The sequence below is a fragment of the Dromiciops gliroides genome, chromosome 2 (assembly GCF_019393635.1).
Source record: "Dromiciops gliroides isolate mDroGli1 chromosome 2, mDroGli1.pri, whole genome shotgun sequence".
NCBI classification, from domain to species: domain Eukaryota; kingdom Metazoa; phylum Chordata; class Mammalia; order Microbiotheria; family Microbiotheriidae; genus Dromiciops; species Dromiciops gliroides.
The window spans coordinates 416,534,993-416,555,045 of NC_057862.1; the positions used below are offsets into that span (position 1 = coordinate 416,534,993).

Here is a 20,053-nt window from a genome sequence, read left to right on the forward strand (position 1 = left end):
GGAACGAAGGATAAAACTTGGAACCCCAAACTATAAATATTAATTTTTGTTACTTAGAAAAGAAAATAAAAATAAAATATTACCTTCTCTCACTTGTAATTTCCATTAGTTCTTCCAGGTGGCATTTGCATGCTCGTATAATTAATTAGTTTTGTTCTATATTTGAAGAATATCATCTTGGTTTTTTCAGAGATAAAAGGATATGTCCAGATCGACATCATATTAACCCAGAAATAGACATGCCAAGGAAATTATCTGACCAAATTCTCCCAGCAGCTGGATATGTTAAGGTAAACAACTTCTTTAGGGACAGTTTGGTGGTACAGTTGATAGAGTGCCAAGCTTGGGGTCAGGAAGACTCATCTTTGTGAGTTCAAATTAGGCTTCAGACACATTAGTTGTGTGACCCTGGGCAAGTCACCTAACCCTGTCTGTGTCAGTTTCCTCATCTGTAAAATAAGCTGGAGAAGGAAATGGCAAACTGCTCTAATATTTCTGCCAAGAAAGCCCCAAATGGAGTCATAAAGAGTTGGACACAACTAAACAAGAACAACAAAAAGAACTTTGTTTGCCAATGATTTATTAAAAAAATCTTTGTTTTTACATGACTTCATTTCCTGATATATCCCTTTTCATCCTAAGCAATTCTCTATCCAACTTGCCATGGCAGGTTTATGTCTACAACCTCCTCGAGCCTTCCAAACTTCCTGCTCCCCTTTCTTTTCTTGCTTTCCCCTCTAAGGTTTACCTTGCATCTACCTTTTATGTTATATGTGCCTGTTAATGTACATCTTACATCCTTTATTAGAATCCGAATCCTCCTTCAGAGCAGGAGTTGTTTTTACTTTTCCTTTGTATCCCTTGGACTTAGCACAGTGTCTGTCTAGCACATAGTAAACAGTTATTTAATGCTTGTTGATTGCTGATCTGTACTTGAGGTCATCTGGACGATCACTGCATTCTTTTCTAAATGTTTATTTGTTTGTTTACCAGACCCGAGATTACATCAGTATAGGGGAAAGTGCTCCTATTGAGGAACTTCTAGTAATGTGTCACTAATCACTCTTGATAATTGGGTTCAAAATTTTGCAAGAAATTGAATTCAAGTTCACTGGGCTGTAGTTTCAGATTCTGGTTTTTTTCCCCCTTTTAAAAACTGACACATTTGGACTTGTTCAATTGTTCCCAGGCTTCCCAGTTGTTCACATTCTTATGTTCTTAGTGATCACTGACTGGGGCTCAGACAACTCTTTCAGCTCTGCTGGGTATCAGGATTTAAGTGACTCACTAGGGGCAGCACATTGGTTTCTTACCCTTTGTTTTAGATATTAATCCACTATTATTCACTTTTTCTGCTGTTTTCAGTATAGAAATGACAAAGAAGACCAGAAGTAAGATATGAATTAGTTGGCGTTAACTTAGAATTCACCTTTTCTCTTCTAAACCTTTCAGAATCTCAGAACTGTAGAGTGTGTTAGACTCTTCCTAGATTTCTTTCTTGTCACACATTTGAGGACATAGCAGTCACTTCTGCCTCTACCTACCTTCCCTTAATTTGGGGGGAGGGGAGAATAATAATATTCATGGGACCTTATATATACACGAATGTATTTTAGTAAAAAACATAGAAACAACCTATGTGTCCAGAGTTTAGGGGAATAACTGAACAAACCACAGTATACCAAAGCAGCAAAATGGAGAAAGACCAAAGAGAATTTTAAATGGAAAGATTAAGAGAAAGGGATGCAGAGCAGAGGCTGAACCAGAATATGTCCACTAGCTATGAAAAAGCTCAGCAAATCTGAAAATATGCACAGAAGGGGAGGAGATGAGAAATGTAAAGAAAGAAAGGCAAATAAGCTGTTAGTGCTCTAACTGAAGATGTATGGAGCTTCTGGCTTAATATGTGGTTTTATTTTGTTTGAATGGTTAGTGTTTCAATTTATTATGAAGTTTCTAGGTGGCACAGTGGATAGAGCACTGGCCCTGGATTCAGGAGGACCTGAGTTCAAATCTGGCCTCAGACATTTAACACTTACTAGCTGTGTGACCCTGGGCAAGTCACAACCCCAATTGCTCCACAAAAAAAAGAATTTAAACAGAAGATGATGGAGGAAAGGCAGTGACTTGCCTGAGGTCTCCCCAAGACCCCTCAAAACAATTCCTGGAGCAGCAGAACCCACAAAAAGACAAGGTGAAATAATTTTCCAGCCAAAGACGACTTAGAAGGTCTACAAGAAAGGTCTATTCCACCTGGGTGAGAGTGGAGTGCAGTCTACCTCAGGCTGCACCAGGGCAGACCAGCCACAGAAAACTAGGAGCAGACCTTGGGAGCCTCTGAATCAGCAGCAGAAGCAACTGCTTCTAGAACTCAGTCCACAGATGGTAAGGGGGTTGAAAAATTGGCCAGAAGGAGATTACGGGGATCTTTTTGTTAGAGCTGAGGCAGGACTCTGTTGTTTTGCCCATACTTAGATTCAGGTCACTATCTTGGGTGGCGGTCCCAGGTGGGGTAGGAGCACAAGCACACAAGAGCTTGTAGCCACAGTAGAGCAGGACTCTGTTCATAGTTTCAGGGCAGAAAAGTAGGCCTGTGGTTGCTTTCAGACCAGAGCACGGTCCAGGAAAATAGTAAACGTGTCTCTCCTTAAATTATACCACCTTGGAAGAACTAAAAACTTACAAATTCATAGGAGTATCTCTAAAAACGGCTGCACAAACCCCCTGAAGTTTGGGACAGTGTACCTTCCACCTTAGAAGCAGTGCCTCACTTTAACAAAGAATTAAAAGTCAAGAAATAGGCTGGGAAAATGAGTAAGCAGAAAAAAATTCTGACCATAGAGAGTTTCCATGGTGACAAGGAAAATCAAAATACACCCTCAGAAGATAAAAAGTCAAAGGTCCTATATCCAAAGCTTCCAAGAAAAATATGACTTGGTCTTAGGCCATAGAATGGATCAAAAAGGACTTTGAAAATAAATTAAGAGAGTTAAAGGAAAAAAATGGACAGAGAAATGAGAGTGATTCAAGAAAATCATGAAAAAAGTCAACAGCTTGGTAAAAGAGACAAAAAAATACTGCAGAAAATAACATCTTAAAAAACAGACTAGGCCAAATGGTAAACGAGGTGCAAAAAAGCCAATGAGGAAAAGAATGCCTTGAAAAGCAAAATTGACCAAATGGAAAAGGAAATACAAAAAGTCTGAAAAAAAATTCCTTAAAAATTAGGATTGAGCAAATGGAAGCTAATGACTTTATGAGAAATCAAGAAACAATAAAGCAAAACCAAAAGAATGAAAAAATAGAAGGCATTGTGAAATATCTCATTAGAAAAACAACTGACCTGGAAAATAGAGCCAGGAGAGATAATTTGAAAATTATTGGACTACCTAAAAGCCGTGATAAAAAAAAAAAAAAAGCCTAGATATCATCTTCCAAGAAATTGTCAGGGAAAATTTCCCTGATATTCTAGAACCAGAAGGTAAAATAGAAATTAAAAGAATTTACCAATTAGCTCCTGAAAGAGATCCCCAAAGGAAAACTCTCAGGAATATTATAGCCAAATTCTAGAGTTCCTGGGTCAAGGAGAAAATATTGCAAGCAGCCAGAAAGAAACAATTCAAGTATTATGAAGCCACAATCAGGATAACATAAGATTTAGCAGTTTCTACTTTAGAGGATTGGAGGGCTTGGAGTATGATATTCCAGAGGACAAAGGAACTGGGATTACAACCAAGAATCACCTACCCAGCAAAACTGACTATAATTCTTCAGGGGGGAAAATGGGAATTCAATGAAAAGAGGACTTGCAGGCATTCTTGATGAAAAGACCTGGGTTGACTATAAAATTTGACTTTCAAATACAAGACTCTAGAGAAGCATAAACAGGTAAACAGGAAAAAGAAATCATAAGGGATATTTAAAGATTAAACTCTTTACATCCTACGTGGGAAGATGATACTTCTAAATCATAAGAACTTTCTCATTATTAGGACAGGTAGATGGAGTATATTTAGACAGCACAGATGTGAGTTGAATATGAAGGAATGGTATCTTTGAAAAACATAAAATTAAGGTATGAAAGAGGAATGCACTAGTAGAAAGCGAAAGGGAGAGGTGCATTAAAAAAGCAAGGAAAAGCTTATACAGTGGAGAAGAAAGGGGGTGGGGTACTGGGAAGCGAGTGAACCTTACTCTGATCAGAATTGGCTCAAAGAGGGAATTGTTTTTACATATAATTGGGGAAAAATAAAATTCTAAATAAAACTAAAAAAATATTAAGATGTTTTGCATAATGTGAGTAAAATGTTTCTTTTTAGATGTGCATTAGATGAATCTATAGGTAAAGGTGATGGAAAGGGATTTGGAGCCATAAAATCAAAGAATGAATGTCAGCATCAGCAATGAATGTGATCATGGAGGCCATCTAGTTACTGGCCAAGAGTTCCCACTCTGCCCTGTCTCATTTCCATTATTTCTACCTCCGCACTCAGGTTTCCCATTGTCAGTAAGGATCAGGTAGAGAATAACAGTTCCTGCTCTCATTTCTTTCTTAATTTTGATGGATGAAGTTATATACCAAACTTAGAGTTTTTATATCATTAATGGAAGCTTCTCATCTCTATCATGTCATGGCTTTGGCACCAAGCTTGAGGTCTGTTCTTTGAACTCAACTCAATAAGCATTCATCTGTCAATAAATATAATGTCTGCTGCCTTGTATAAACCCAATAAATCCTGGTTAATTGACTTATTAAAGCAGCTACATTTTGTGTAAGGCAGTATCAGGTGACAGGGATACACAAAAAGAAAGCTAGCCAGTTGACTGTATCTTCTTTCTGTCCAGGTAGTCTGTGGTCTGTTCCAATGACAGTATCCTTTCATTTTCTGCTTCTATTGCTGTTTTTCCAAATAGTCTCCATTCTAACTTCTGCTCTGTTTTATCTCCACGTAAGTTTTTTCCTTATATGCATAACTGTACTCCACTGTCTCTTTTATCCTGTTCTCTCTGTTTAAAATGTAGTTCTGCATAGCCATCCCACTCAGTCTCAGTGAAACCAGGGAGGTCAACTTTAACTCTTTACTAGATGTTGAGACCTTTAGTGCTCCTTGCTGTGAATAGGTATCTGAGGCCATAAGATTTCACTGCTGACTTTTGTCATTGTGAATGAAATCAATTGGCAGAAATCTTCCAATGAATTTTTTATTGTGAGACAATACAGAGGGTTTTGTTTGTTTTATTCCTTAGTTAAGCTTAAATGCAACAGACTTTCTACAGTTAAGCAGAGTATATAAAAGTGTTAATTTCTGTATATGATTTAAACTCATACATACATCAATTATTTAGAATTATCCAATTTTCAGAGCAGTTAGGTGGCACAGTAGATAGAGCACTGGCCCTGAAGTCAGGAGGACCTGAGTTCAAATCTGGCCCCTTAGACACTAGCTGTGTGACCCTGGTCAAATTACTTAACCCTGATCACCTCAAAAAAAAAAAACCCAAGAATTATCCAATTTTCTAGTTAACAATTTATAGGTTTTTCCTCCATTAAAACCCTATTCAGATGCTTCATTGTGACATGCAGATGACCCTGGGCTTTTGAAAAATATCCTAGAAGTTCTAGCAGGTCCTACCAAGCTGGAAAGCCTTCACCTGATAATGGACTCTATGTTTGTCATTCAAAGACTAGCCTAGCTACATTCAAAGATGCTTATCATCAGAAGGCTGGCCACCAGGTGATTTTTACATGGAGAGGGGCATCCATGATTTAATGAGGAACAACTCTTTAAATCATTTACTTAAGGCATAGAGGGATTGTGACTTTAATTGGTAGAGGGAGTGGCCACACAAGGGAAATCTCAGATCTTTTAAAGTATACGTTATGCCTTATATTGAATTGCTTGAGTTCTTAAGGGGGGATGGGGAGGGAGGGAGGAAGAGAATATGGAACACAAAGTTTTAAAAATCGATGTTAAAATTTGTTTTTACATGTAATGTGGGAAAAATTCTAAATATTTTTAAAAGATAAAGTATATGTTATGTTTTCAGATAATACCTTTCTATATTGTGAATGCAACAAACTATTTTGGGCGCATAGTTGATAAACATAAGGATCTTTATGCAAATCTTAATATGGAAATGAAAGAGTATTTTAAAGAATCAAGCAATAAAATGTCTGTTGAGAAAGTTGAGAAATTTGCATTGTATGGACTATATGAAAAAGCAGTTTTTCACAGGTAAGATACTGATTTGTTGTGTCCAAAGGAATATAAAAGCATGTGGTCAATTTAAACTGAGGTTTAAACCATACTGGCTAACTACATCACCACAATCATAATGCTGTTGAATTCAATGTAGAAAGGAATGAATTAAAAATTAAGTGCATTCATATGTCCTAGGCACGGGGATGACAAATAAAATGTGAGACTGTCCCTCCAATGCTGGATGACTGCATGTTGAATGAATAAAAAAGCATTTATTAGGTGTGTTACTGTGTACTGGGTTCTGAGAACACAGATGCAGAAATGAGAAAGACATTGCCTGTCCTTAACTAAGGTGCTTATGTCTTAATAGGAAGAGACAGCACAGAGGGAATGGTGTCTCAGAAGAGGAATATTAGTCAGAGGAGTTGCAGGAATGGTTGGTGGAGCCATATTTAGTCAGTTCCTGTTGTAAGAGTAAGGCTTATCAGTTGCAGTGTTGGCAAGTGTTGAAAAAGCAAGAAACTTTGCGAGGATTCCTCTAATAGCAGATTAAGCTGTACTCCTTTACAACTCTGAGACAAATGCTACTGCTTTATTTTGTGTTCAAAAAATTCAAGACTATGAAGCATATGTGAAGCATAAGATCACCTTTAAGAGAAGGTCATTAGACATTGGGGCCAATGGCATTATTTTCTAAAATGACTGCGTGTTATTGACAGGTCTTAGTGGTAGGTATATCCAACTCAACTTGGATTCTAGTATGTATTTGGAAATAACAATTCAGGAACAATGAAAAGCTTAATACTTAGTACCTTCATATTAATAGTATCTTGGTATTAGGACTTTTCAGATTTTATTGTGAGCTTACCTTGAATACTAATGTATAAAGTGTAAATTAGAAGGCACTTAGTGAGTTTTTTCTTTTAACATATTTGAAAATATTGATTAAATTTGAAAAATTAAAGAATCTTTTTCTTCTCAACATTTAAGTTGGATTAAATTATTTAATTTCAGAGAAAAAACATACTTAGCTATTCTTTATTTTCCAGGGTTCAAGTTTTGGAAATGAGCCAAAAAGAGGAAAATTGTGTTTTTTTTAATGTCCACATAAAATTTATAGATGAAGGCAGGACTAGTGATATTAAAAATCATCAGCTGCTTCATCTACCCCAGAGATTCCAAAATCTACCTCCTCAAGCTGTAGAGTTTGTTGTTTGTAGAGTGAAACCTATTGACAATGAAATTGAATGGAATCCCAAGGTAAGTTCCCATACTTTAATTTTGTTTTTACATTTTTAAAGTTCTCTAAATAGAGATACTTAGTAATTTGGTATAGTAGTCATGATTTTAAAATGTAAAAGTAATGTTTAGAATCTGTTCTTGAAACAATTTTTGTAGCTCAATGTGTAGGAAATTCCATTTTTATAAAGTGATTTAATTCAAAGTGATTCTTCATAAAGTGCTTTATCAGTTACTTCATTTCTATGAAATTAAAAGGACAACACACTCATGTTTTTATTTTTAGAAAATAATAAACATTTTTATTTAAAGTTTTTAGTTCTAAGTTTTATCCCTCCATCCCTCCTCCACCCCCCCTCCAGGCAGTAAGCAATCAAATATAGGTTATACATGTGCAGTTATACTCATGCTTTTATATACATAAAAAAGCTAGTTAGCTGTCATTCAGATTTTTTGACAACTTCTGCCATGCAGAAAACATTTCTGAATTAAGTTTTTTAAAAAGGTCTCAGCAGAGAGCAGAAGAGATGTCATTCCCACAACTCATTAATATAATAACAAAGTACAGTAACTGAATTGTACTTTGTAACTAACATGATAAGTTTGAGTTATTAGAACACTAAATTTTGTCATGTGTCATTTAAAAAGGAAAAGTATCTAGTTTTAATTTATCTAAATTTAATTTTCATAAGTAATCTTAGAAAGATTTCCATGGGTAAAATAAAAATAGTTTGATACTTAAAAGGTGATAAATCTCCCTTCCCCTCTCCCACCCCAAGTTAAAAACTTTTGTTGTGCCTGGTATGTGTTATCTGTTCTTTGACTTTGTGAAACCTATAAAAATGAAAAAGTATTCCAACTTTGCTTTTTTCTAAATCAGTGCTAAAAATATTCACCAGCACAAGCTAAGGACAGATCTCAGGGCCAGTATCGATCAGAGGCTTTCTCCAGTGTTGACACTAACTTATTAATGACCACTCTTTACATCTGGTCATTCAACTAGTCCTCAGATCTGTCTGTGAGTGTATAGCATTTCTCATCATGCGTTCTTTGGAATTGTTGTAGAATATTATGTTGATGAGAGTAGCTAACCCTTTCATAGCTGATCATCACAACAGTAGGGCTTTTATTGTGTGCAGTGGTCTGGTTCTGCTCACTTCGCATCAGTTTATATAAGTTTTCCCAGGTTTTTGTGAAACCATCCCTTTATCATCTTTGTTTCTGCTGGGAAACTACCAGCTTGTTTGCCTGTGTGGATGGCCTCTGGTTTTGTTAGCAACCCCCTTTTTTACTGCTCAGGGCTTCTGACTGACTTTGTGTGTAGTTCTGGGGTAGAAGAAGTCACTTACTGCATTGTATTTTGTAATTAACATGTTAAGTTTGACTCATTAGAATACTCAGTTTTGTCTTGTGTGCCATTTAATAAGAGGCAGGAAAGTATCTAGTTTTGATTTATGGAATTTCTTGATAATACTTTGATCTGGGGGCAGCTAGGTGGAGCAGTGGATAAAGCACTGGTCTTGGATTCAGTAAGACTTGAGTTCAAATACAGCCTCAGACACTTGACATTTACCAGCTGTGTGGCCCTGGGCAAGCTACTTAAACCTCATTGCTCCACAAAAAAAATAATACTTTGGTCTGGGACAAATTTCAGGTTTCTGATTGTTTAGGAGATGAGAGCTGTATGGTCTGTTGTAAAGACCCCAGTAGCTTTTTTATTTCACTAAACAAAGATGCTCCAGGGAAGCTTGAATGCCCTGTGTCATGCTGTCTGAGTTAGATGGGAGATAAGCCAAAAGACCCTTTTTCACTGGCAGAGAGTTTGAGTCTCATCTAGCTGCTATTTTCCCAGGAGTCTTCTCTCTCTCTTCTGCTACTATGAATAAGTCTCCAGGTCCAAGCTTCTTTTCTCCTCACCTCAATATCTGGTCTTACTTAGCACAGGTAAGAACAGTATAAAGACCCACCAGACTTTACTATTTGGGGATGCACAATTCCACCTGCTGGTGGGGTTCCCACTTCCACCCAGGGCCCCAGTGGACTGCTCCTGTTTCCACCATCTTCTCTGATTGCCCTTCTTTATTTAAGTATGTCTCCTCAATTTAAAAAATGGGCTGACTTTACTGTCTTGTTGCATATTCCATGTTTCCTTGTACTGAACTATAGGTATCCTGAACCTTAAAAACCAACCAACATAGGGGGCAGCTAGGTGGCGCAGTGGATAGAGCACCGGCCCTGGATTCAGGAGTACCTGAGTTCAAATCTGGCTTTAGACACTTGACACTTACTAGCTGTGTGACCCTGGGCAAGTCACTTAACCCCTATTGCCCCTTGAAAAACAAACAAACCCCAAAAAACTGCATTGAAACATCTGCTTTTGCTCTGGCAGCCATCTTGGCTGAACATCAAATCTTGGGCACAGAAATACAAATGCTAACAACAGTGTAATTTGGGTCTCTTATTAGCATCCTGCTGGAAGAGAAGAGAAAATGTGATCCATAGAAGCAGTGAATACTGTATTTGAAATTATATGACCCATGGGTGCTAGTTGTCCCTTCTACAGCTAAATCAGCAGTGTAATTGTGTAGAAAGTCATCTCATCTGCCAGTTTTCTCTTGTAAATGGCAGTGATCCCATTTGCCTGATAGTTTTATGTCATTGTAGCTCTCGAACTCTAAAAGATCTCTGAAGCCATTTTAGAAATGAGGAAACTGATGTCCAGTGGAGGCTAAATGACTTGCCCAAGGTCACTTAAGTTGGTGTCAGAGGTAGGATTTGAACCCAGGTTTTTTTTCCTCCATATCCAGTGCTTTTTTCACTGTATCACACTATCTTAAAAAGTGGTGAAAGGGGAAAAAGGATGATAATACAAGATGATAGTGAGAGATGTAAAAACACTTTAAGTAAAAATACTTAGGTCATATATTGAAAGATATTGGAAATTTTTTTCATCAGAAACTTTCTAATAATTTCAAACGAGTACTGTGATGATGAGAATGCATATAGTTATAATATCACTTAATTTGAAATGGATTTGAGGATGGTTATCAGTTGATTTACATCTCCTAAATGAAACTGACTTTAATCCTAAGCAGAACATGTAGACTATTGCTTTAATACTATATAGATTTTTGTAGTAGTTGTTCCTTATAAATCAGTCTTTCAAGATAACATGTAACAAAATAATTTAAAATTTTTTCAGGTTACTAGATATATTCATCATAAAATTATAGGAAAACTTCATGAGGCAAAAGTAGTACTGTCTTTGGGGAATACAGTTTGGATTGATCCAATGGTAAGTGTGCCATTTTCTTATAAGAAGTATAATTAGTATTTGCAAAGGAACCAAAAATCATCCCAAATATTCTCCTAAAAGAGGAAAACCTTTATGAACCGTAATGTAGCTCACTTCAGTTTTTGTGGACTCTTCTTTGGTGCATGTGTGTTTTTGGCAAAAACCTAATGACAAAGCAAATGATCAAAGATCTTGTTTTAAAAGTATCTTACAACAAAGCATACTCTTGGAGATGATCTTTGGCACACATATTCCATTTTCAGCCAATGTTTTTTCTACCTTGTTTTCAGGTATACAGACTTTATAGTGATCAGTTATCTTTAGTGTGACAATAGTAATTAATTTATATAGCACTTTACAGTTTGTAAAATGCTTTACAAAGATTTCATTTGATTCTTTGGGTCTAAAAGATGTCTAGTTTTTGTATGCTGACAAAATTATTCATTATAAAAATGAAATCAATTAAAGAAAAAATATCATAGCAAATGCTGTCCCCAAGTTTCTCTTTATGGATTTCAAGTGTGTAACAGCATACCCATTAGAAGTTTAAAGGGGAGAATGCTCTCCCTTCATATACCTCACTATTCTTTGTGTCAAACTTTGGAAAATTGTACTGCATTGGAAACCATGAAATATGTGAATCTTGGGATTTTTGTCCTTAAAATAATGTAGAAATAGGAAATTAATTGTTCTCAAGACTGTTTTATATTTGAGATGTAGAAAAGACAAATTTCTGTAGATTCGGGGATTCTAATGTCATTTCTTCTGTTTCCTGGCATAAGTTTCTAGCCCATACCCATCTCTATCTGTTATTGTTGTTGCCAGAGAGCCCAGAGTTAGGACACACACTTGCCTGGTTATAAAGTAGGTTACCTAGTGTGTGAACAAACTACCAAACTATTGGAAGCTAATTATAGCTTTGTCCCTGATGCAATCAGAAAAATTGAAAGGGAATCAAAAAAGAAGAGTTTTTGAGAGGAGTGGGAAACAGATAACAAATTTGTGCATCTGAAATCTCTCATACTTTGTGAATGAGGAGGCTAAACATAATGGAGAATGTATTCTATCATGTAAGTCATTTCATTTAAAATCAGGAAATATGCTAAAGTAATTGAAAATGTTTTCTAAAATTGTGATTCTGAAGTGTACTTCTGTTTTGTCTCTCTAACTCAAGGTCTATCTCACCAAGCTTTCAGATCTGAAAACCTCTGTCATTGAATATAATGTTCGAGCTGAAATTTTATCAATGGGAATGGGTACTGATAATCCAGAACATGTAGATCAACTTAAAAAACTATGCCAAGAAAGTAAAATGGTATCCCTTCAAGAGAGCACATTCCAAACCATGTGAGTTAACATCTCATCTTTATGTATTTATTTCTTGAAACTCTGTTTTATATTTTGATAACTAAAATATTGGAGTGCTTCTGCAGTTATCCTACCAAGGCATTGTGTGGTTTAGTGGAAACACAGGGGTCCTGGGTTTGAATCCTGGCTCTGCCATCCTCCTAGGGAACCTTGATCAAGGCTGTATACTCGCCCACTGCTGACAAAATCAAGTCACTTCATCTCTGTGGGCTTCAGTTTCTTCATATGAAAAGGGGGTAGGGTTGTACTAGATGACATCTGAGGCCCCCTTCAGCTCTAAATCCACAGTCCTGTGATTGATAACTCTCATAAGGTAAGTACTTTTTAGCTGAAGGATAAAACAATATTGACATTAATCTGAACTCATGTAGAAGAAGAGTCCCTACTGTGAAGTTTTGTAAGAGGTTAGAATAGGTTTCCATCATAAAATATAGTATTCATTGAGTTTAAAAAAAATTTTTTTTTGCATGGCAGTGATGTGATAGAAGCTATGTAATATATGTGTGCCCAGATTCAAAAGATTTGTATAAATTTCTAGGCCTCCTCACATTTGCAGAAATAAATTTATATCATTATTTCCCTTTTTATTGTGAATAGTAGGGTGTTGGAGAAGGTTCAGTTTGATAATAATTTTATGTTAGTTAAGCTTCATAAATTAAAATCAAGTATTATCATATCCAGTTTAACTAAGGAAAGAATTGTTAAAAAGGAATTATATTAATAATGGCTAATAAAATTATGGGACACCTTGCTCAATTTGAACTTTTATAGCATGTATACTCCTAAGGAAACTCTGAGCTTCTCTTCCAACTGTGTTGTCATATGCCTCATCCATCTGATTTTTTATCTGAATTCCTCTTTAAAAATCTGTGTCTTGGGGCAGCTAGGTGGCGCAGTGGATAGAGCACCGGCTCTAGAGTCAGGAGTACCTGAGTTCAAATCCGGCCTCACATACTTAATACTTACTAGCTGTGTGACTCTGGGCAAGTCACTTAACCCCAATTGCCTCACTTAAAAAAAAAAAAATCTGTGTCTTAACCTTTAGTAAACATTTACATGGCAGTAATGGCAGTGTGTTCTATTTAGAATACCTCCTTTAACACCCAGTAGAGGGAGAGAGGATTCAGGTGGCCTGCAAAGCTCAATATCTGATGATGACAGAATTTCAGAAAGCAGTATTTCCTTACAAGTGAATACAGAAAAACAAAAGTCTGGTAAGTACTTATAATTGAATCAATATTTCACTTTCCCATCTCAGACGTACTACCTTTTGAAAAACATGGCTAGTATTTGTGTTATACCTTTTAAAGACATTACACAAGGTGTTGTGAACTTTAATATTTAGTCAGTTTTACTTTTATCACGATTAGACCAAAGGGTCTTAGAATGACACATAGGGGCTTTATTGCATTTTAATACCATCTGTATAGCATTTTACAAAGAGTATTTTATTTGACCCTTCCCCCTCCCCAAATATACCAATCATGCAGGTACTTAGAGTTAATCTCACTATTTGACAAAAGGGGCTAAAGGGATGGTAAGAGACTTGTTCATGATCACATGTCCAGTATTCATAGTGGGATTTGAGCCACCCAGGACTCAGCCGATCTCTTTTCCCTGTATCGTGCTGCTAGTTCAAAACTGTTATGGTTGGGTTTTTTTTCATTAATAGATTTTTCACTATTAATAAGCATATTGATACTTAGCCCAGGAAGCCTGAGTCATCAGGAAATGTTTATTTCTTCATTTCATTGTCTGTTGCCTGGCTGAGAATTGTCTGTTGCATTGCACTTAGGTAAAGAAATTCACACTGTACAGTGAAAAGTATGGTCAGTGATAAGCTTATCCTGGAACTTTTCTTTTTTCATAGAAGTTATATCAGACAATAATGGAGATGATTATGTTAAAGAAACAATACAGCAGCAGCATAAAAGGTATGCCTCCAATAATTTGAAAGAGATTTTCTTTAACAAATAAGCATTTACTTAAGTAGTTTAAACATAACTATACTGAAGCAAGGCAGCTCTTCTGTTACTCTCTGATTCTTTTATCTCTCTCATCAAGCCTCAAACACCACTCCTTCCTCCATGCTCTCATCTTAGGGTCTCACTTAATACTTAACTGAGACGGGGCAGCTGGGTGGCACAATGGATAAAGCACCGGCCCTGGATTCAGGAGGACCTGAGTTCAAATTCAGTCTCAGACACTTGACACTAGCTGTGTGACCCTGGGCAAGTCACTTAACCCTCATTGCCGTGCAAAAACAAAACAAAACCAAAAAAACCTCAACTGAGAAAAGGGAAACCATTCATTGTGAGCTCCCTTTTCTCTCTACCTTAAAACTCCTTGGCATGATCTCCTATTCTCTCCTGTACTCTGACCCTGGCCTGACCCTTCTCACTACAGCCAGCCAGCATCTCTACCTATTCCCCTTGGTTCAATCCCCTCCAGATTGTCTGGAAGATCACCCCCACAATCATCCCTTCAATTTTTCCGTATGTCTTGCTTTCTTTCTTACTTCAGTAAACAAGCTGAAATTACCTTTTCCTTAAAAAAAAAATCCTCAGTAGATGCTTCTATGGATCTCAAGCTATCATTCCTATATATCTTCTCCCTTTCACAGCCAAATTCCTAGTAAAAGCTGTCCGTACTTGGGTGTCTTTTACTTGTGTCTCCACCCTCTGCACTATGGCTTCCAACCTCATCACTTGCCTGAACCGGCTATCTCCAAAGTCATCAGTGATCTCTTAATGACAGAGGTTGTCTTAGAATACACTCTTCTCTCCCTTCTGTTTCTTTCAGCTCACATATCCCCTTCTGCATGCAGTGTTTCATGATTTCCTAACCCCAACTGTTAGTGCTGCTCTCCTAAAAAAAACCAAAACTACCTTGTATTTATTTTGTGTGGACTACTATGTGTACATGTAAGTAGGGTCAGGAACTGTTTCATTTTTTAGTTAAAACAGTGCCTGAGATATAATAGATAGTTAACAAATGTTTGTTGGTTAATTTATTGATTGGGGTCTCTCACTCTTTTCTCTTATAGTTTCCACCCAGAAATAAAATGGTTTCAAAAAGAAGATGCTGTAATTGTGAAGATAAGGCTAAGAAATGTAAAAGATCAGAAATGTAAATTTTTTAGAGAAAGGGTGGTTTTCAGGTAGGCCTGTATATATTTTAGCTAATAAAAGTGGAACCACTAGACTGTGTTAAAAAGGCTAAATAAATTGACTTATTTTCATTTAGTGCTTGGGTAGGAGATAAATTTTACTTGGCTGATATGGATCTACATGCGAGTATATTAAAAGAAGAATCTAAGTGTCTAATTAAGAATGAAGAACCTGTAGTCACTCTTGTAAAAGAGAAAAAGGAATCTTGGCATAATTTACTCAAGAAAAGGGTAAGTAGTAGATTTTGACAATTTTGGAGTTTTAAAATCTTTTATGTGTATATAGGTATATAGTGATCTTATATTCTCAATGTTACATTTTCTATTTAACAGAATCCTAATGTGTCTTTCGATTTTGATCACTGGGAGGAATGTGAAGATATAAGCCCTTTTTCTAATGGTAAGATTATATTACTGGAGAGAAGAAGAAAAATTTTAAAGAGGAAAAGAAGTATTCAATAGATAGGGCTCTGTGTTCAAAGCCAAGGAGAGGGAGACTAAAGCAAAAGCAGCGATGGAGTAGGAGCCAAGTTCAGGAATTATGGCTGTACATAGTCATGTGTAGATAGGTGTGGTCCTTTAGGAATTTAAACCTCTCTGACATTTTACTTCTGTTATATTTGATGTAGGAGTTAAAGTTCACATCAGTATTTTTCCACATATTTGTTCTGTTGTGAACATGTTTAGAAAGCCTTCTGTTAGCCAAGTAGATAATTATGAGCCTTTTAGCAAGAGTGGGAGAAGTGGATCTTTTTTTTTCTTATGCATTACACATGATTTTAACAACCTGAGTAATGTTTTCCTTTTGAAGAATATCTCAGATTTATACAAATGTTGTTTTCCTATAAACAAACCTGTCAGGTAATTGGTGCAGGTGGCATTATGTCCATTTTACAAATGAGGAAAATTGTTAATCTGTGGCTGCACAGCTAGTTAGGACTGGAACAACTTTTGTTGTCCCTAAAATGAAAGTTTGTTTAGTTCAGTGTAGTGAGACACTTTTTTTCCAGTGTTGTTTTAACTAGTTTGAGAACCCTGTTATGAGTCTTAAGAACACTCCTAGCAGGTTTCTTAAAATAGGCAATAATGCTTAAGAAACATACTGTGTTTAATCTGTAGCATATCCAGATTTGTGAACAGACAAGTTGTGTTCTATGGCCTGTCATTAATATGTAGCTATTTAGTCTAAAAAATAATGCTACATATAGAATAAACTTTACTTGTACTTATGGAGAGGGCAGGTTTTAATGACTTATAAGCTAGAATTAATCAGCTGAATTAAAACAAAAACAGAGTATAGGACATGTGGGTTTTGGAATAAGAACTGTTGTCATTGCTTGTCTAAACTGTGAACTTTATTGTTCCTTTGGCTTGCTGATTTACTTTGCTTTAAGGAATTATGTACTAACAAGCACAGTGATAAATAGTTTGTCTATTTCTTCATTACTGGCATGACATTAATTGACTCCGTTTTTTAATTGAACACATGAAACTGCACAAAAACATTTTTCTTGGGGAAAACACCTGAATAAACCATTTCTTTATAAAATGTATCTATGAATAAATAGAGAATATCTAATTATTCAGTGCAAAAATTGTTCATGCTTGAATTCCAAAGACCAAACATGTTTTGATATGAAATGCATTGATTGAGCCAGCTTGGCCCCCGAATAAGAAATAACCAATTAGTGTTGAATTATATGCAATTTTTTTAAGTTGTGTGCTCTAGAAAGGTACTCAACACTGGTATGCTGATAAATGAAGATACGGATGATTCTTCTGAGGGCAGTGAAACTGAGAGTGAATAGCATGCAAATTAAATTCTTACTGGAAGACTTTTACAGAGCCATGTCTTTCACCGCACCTGAAAGTTGAGAAGATATACTTGGACGCATCTGAGCCTTTTCTTTTCCAAGGAAGAAAAATCATATTGTTTGTAAAAATAGTCATTTCATTTATTAATGTTAAGAATTATTAAGTTGATAGTTCTTAGAGAGACCAAAATGAAGGAAATAGCAAGGGTTGGAGGGGGTGGGACAGGACACAAGATACTTAAGGAATAGTGCTAGATATTGGCTAACTGGTTGAAAAATTACATGTCCAGCTAATAACGTACCTTCTGTTTTATTCCTTCTCCTCTTCACTATCATTTAGCTATGGCAAACTTTAAGTTTGACTGGTAGGTAGTAAGTTTTGATTTCCTCCAAGTAGTAAAATGAAGACTTTCAACCCATTTATTTTACTTCAGTTCTGTTATAAAACAAATGATTTTCAATTTTGTATGATTCACTGGCCTACTTAAATTATTGAAATTTATAATTTTGTTCTAATGAGTAGGCTTTCACCTCATAAAATTATACTTTAATCTGGTTTATTGATCCCATTATTTCCTTATTAATTAGGCTTTAGGGATATTGGCATTAATATGCATATACAAAACAGTTTAATGGTCTTTAACTGACTTCTTTTTCTGGTAGTAGATTTTTGTGAACACTAACTTCACTCTTTGTGAAGAAGAGGTATAACTAATAACTTAGACATCATTCATTTTTAATTGATGTCTAGTACACTGGGAAAACTGGATTGACCTAAAGTTGTCTCCAGACTGTTTTTAAAAGGAATGTATTTGGTCCTAAAGTGAAGATTTCTCTGAATGCAAAAGCTACAGCTTCCAAATAACCCTTTGTATCACTCAGGTCTGTGATCTCATGTGTGGGGCTCCATGCATTTATATATCACAGAGTAACTCCAACAGGGGAAACAAAGAAATATTGCTGAAATTGCAAAGGTTGACTGATTTTAGCCCTTAGGAAGTTTACATTTCACAGAAACCAGGAATGTCAGAATTTTCTTGACCAGTTGTCAAGATTGAAGTTATCAAGATTACGTATTTTGTTGAAAGCACATGTAGAACTCATACTTAGGATGCACATACATCACAGCCTTTCTTTTCAAGCTTTACAATTTCCATTAATTGGAATTACCAAATTTTCTTGCTTAAATGTCTTTGTATTCATTAATATGTCCTTATTTGAACATTTAGGGGGATAATAGATTTTTTTAAATTGAAGACATTTAAAATTATAAGGTAGATGTGACAACGAATGGTGCATTTAACTAGTAAGAATACGCTAGTAGTCCTAGATGGTATTTGAGCATTCTCCTTTTTGTTTAGCAAAAAGAAAGGGAAAAGGTCCCGTCTTCATGAAATTTGGTATGTATATACATACACACACACATATATACATATGCATTATAGATATTTGGTTTTGTATATACATGTGTGTATATACATACACACATACATATATACATAATACACACACCAAATTTCATGAGGACGGGACTTTTTGCCTTTTTTTTTTCTAAACAAAAAGGAGAATGCTCAAATACCATCTAGGACTACTAGTGTATTCTCTGTGTGTGTGTGTGTGTATGTATGTATATATTATATATAGATACATATATACGCAGTATATTATATATTATACATATACACACATATATATGTACATTTGACAAAAATCAAACCTCTTCCATTCAACTATTCTGTGAAATGGAGTAAAATTAAACTTGGGTCTCAGTTTTCTCATCTGTAAAATGGGCTACTTATGAAGAGAGAATCTCAGGGGGACAATCGCAGCACCATTTTAAGGGACTATTTCAAAGAGCAAAGTTAGGACATTTTCCTCTAGTGATGTTGTGTATTGGGGATGGAGCTGAGGGTCAGGGAGGCAGGTATATATAAAATTCAAAGTTAAGTTAGATTTTCTTTTTCAATGGTTGAATTTAAACTAAGTAAAAGGCATCAATACCATCATGTACTTCCTCCAGTGTCTCTAAGTACTTTTCTGACTTCAAAATAATTTATACATATACAACTTGTATTTTCACCCAGTTACAATAAGAAGCCCATTACAACATAAGCCTTGTTTAGTGAATTCTCTTATTATGTACTCAGAGATAACCCAGTAGTCTATAGGATTTCTTTGCTTTCTGTCTTTAGTTTATCCCTTTTTGCTTGCCTGTTTTTGTTTTGTTCTTTTATGAAACCTTTTTTGTAGCCAATGATAGAATTCCCTAAAGGTGTTTAATTCTAAAAAATACAAAGCAAATGGCTAGTTTAAGTTATGGTGGCCTTTTGAAAAAATAATGTTAAGTTACTAGAATTTGTTTTGTTTTGTTTTAATTCAGACCTTTTTAAAGCCACCAAGTGGCTCATTAGGATTTTGAATTATATAATTTCATTTTAAAAGAACGGAATATGAAAGTGCCATTTTTGATTTAGAACATATACTTTTGACAGATTTAAGACTTGTAAAATGTGATGTTAGAACTTTTTTATAATGAAAACAAGGCTGCTCCATTTCTGGTTCCACTATAAATATCTTCTTGGGAAAAGAATCCCACTAATCTCTTAGATGGTTTAATGTGATGAATAACATGCAGTTTTGTCTTATGGCTTCTTATGTCAGTTGCCTATGGTCTTAGTCACTTCATTGTAATGGAAAGTGGGAATATGCCATCAATAAAATGTACTTGTTTTCATACATAAGTGGCCTCCTGGGTTTTTTTCCTTCTTTTTATATTATTTTTATTGACTAATGACAAAGTGTAGTAGATAAAGAACAGGTCTCAGAGTAAGAGATATCTGCACTCAGGTCCCATCTGATTCTTATTGGCTGTGTCTCTGGGCAAATCATTTAGCCACAGTGCCCCATGAAACTGGAGTTTGAGAACAGTTGCTGATTTGCTTTGGATTAGGAGTTGGCTTTAAGG

The 20,053-nt window shown here is 35.7% G+C and overlaps 1 protein-coding gene across 1 annotated transcript in view; it reads left to right on the top strand.

Annotated features, from left to right (window-relative positions):
- Positions 1–19,794, top strand: part of TDRD12 (tudor domain containing 12) — a 61,098-nt gene extending 41,304 nt beyond the window's left edge. The window contains exons 22-32 of the mRNA XM_043990338.1: positions 191–290; positions 6,049–6,236; positions 7,253–7,463; positions 10,645–10,737; positions 11,912–12,084; positions 13,192–13,319; positions 13,976–14,039; positions 15,152–15,265; positions 15,352–15,505; positions 15,608–15,674; positions 16,991–19,794. Coding sequence (XP_043846273.1) covers positions 191–290; positions 6,049–6,236; positions 7,253–7,463; positions 10,645–10,737; positions 11,912–12,084; positions 13,192–13,319; positions 13,976–14,039; positions 15,152–15,265; positions 15,352–15,505; positions 15,608–15,674; positions 16,991–17,082 — 1,384 coding nt within the window. The 3' untranslated portion in view covers positions 17,083–19,794. The remainder of the gene's footprint in view (positions 1–190; positions 291–6,048; positions 6,237–7,252; positions 7,464–10,644; positions 10,738–11,911; positions 12,085–13,191; positions 13,320–13,975; positions 14,040–15,151; positions 15,266–15,351; positions 15,506–15,607; positions 15,675–16,990) is intronic.
- Positions 19,795–20,053: the final 259 nt, after the last annotated feature.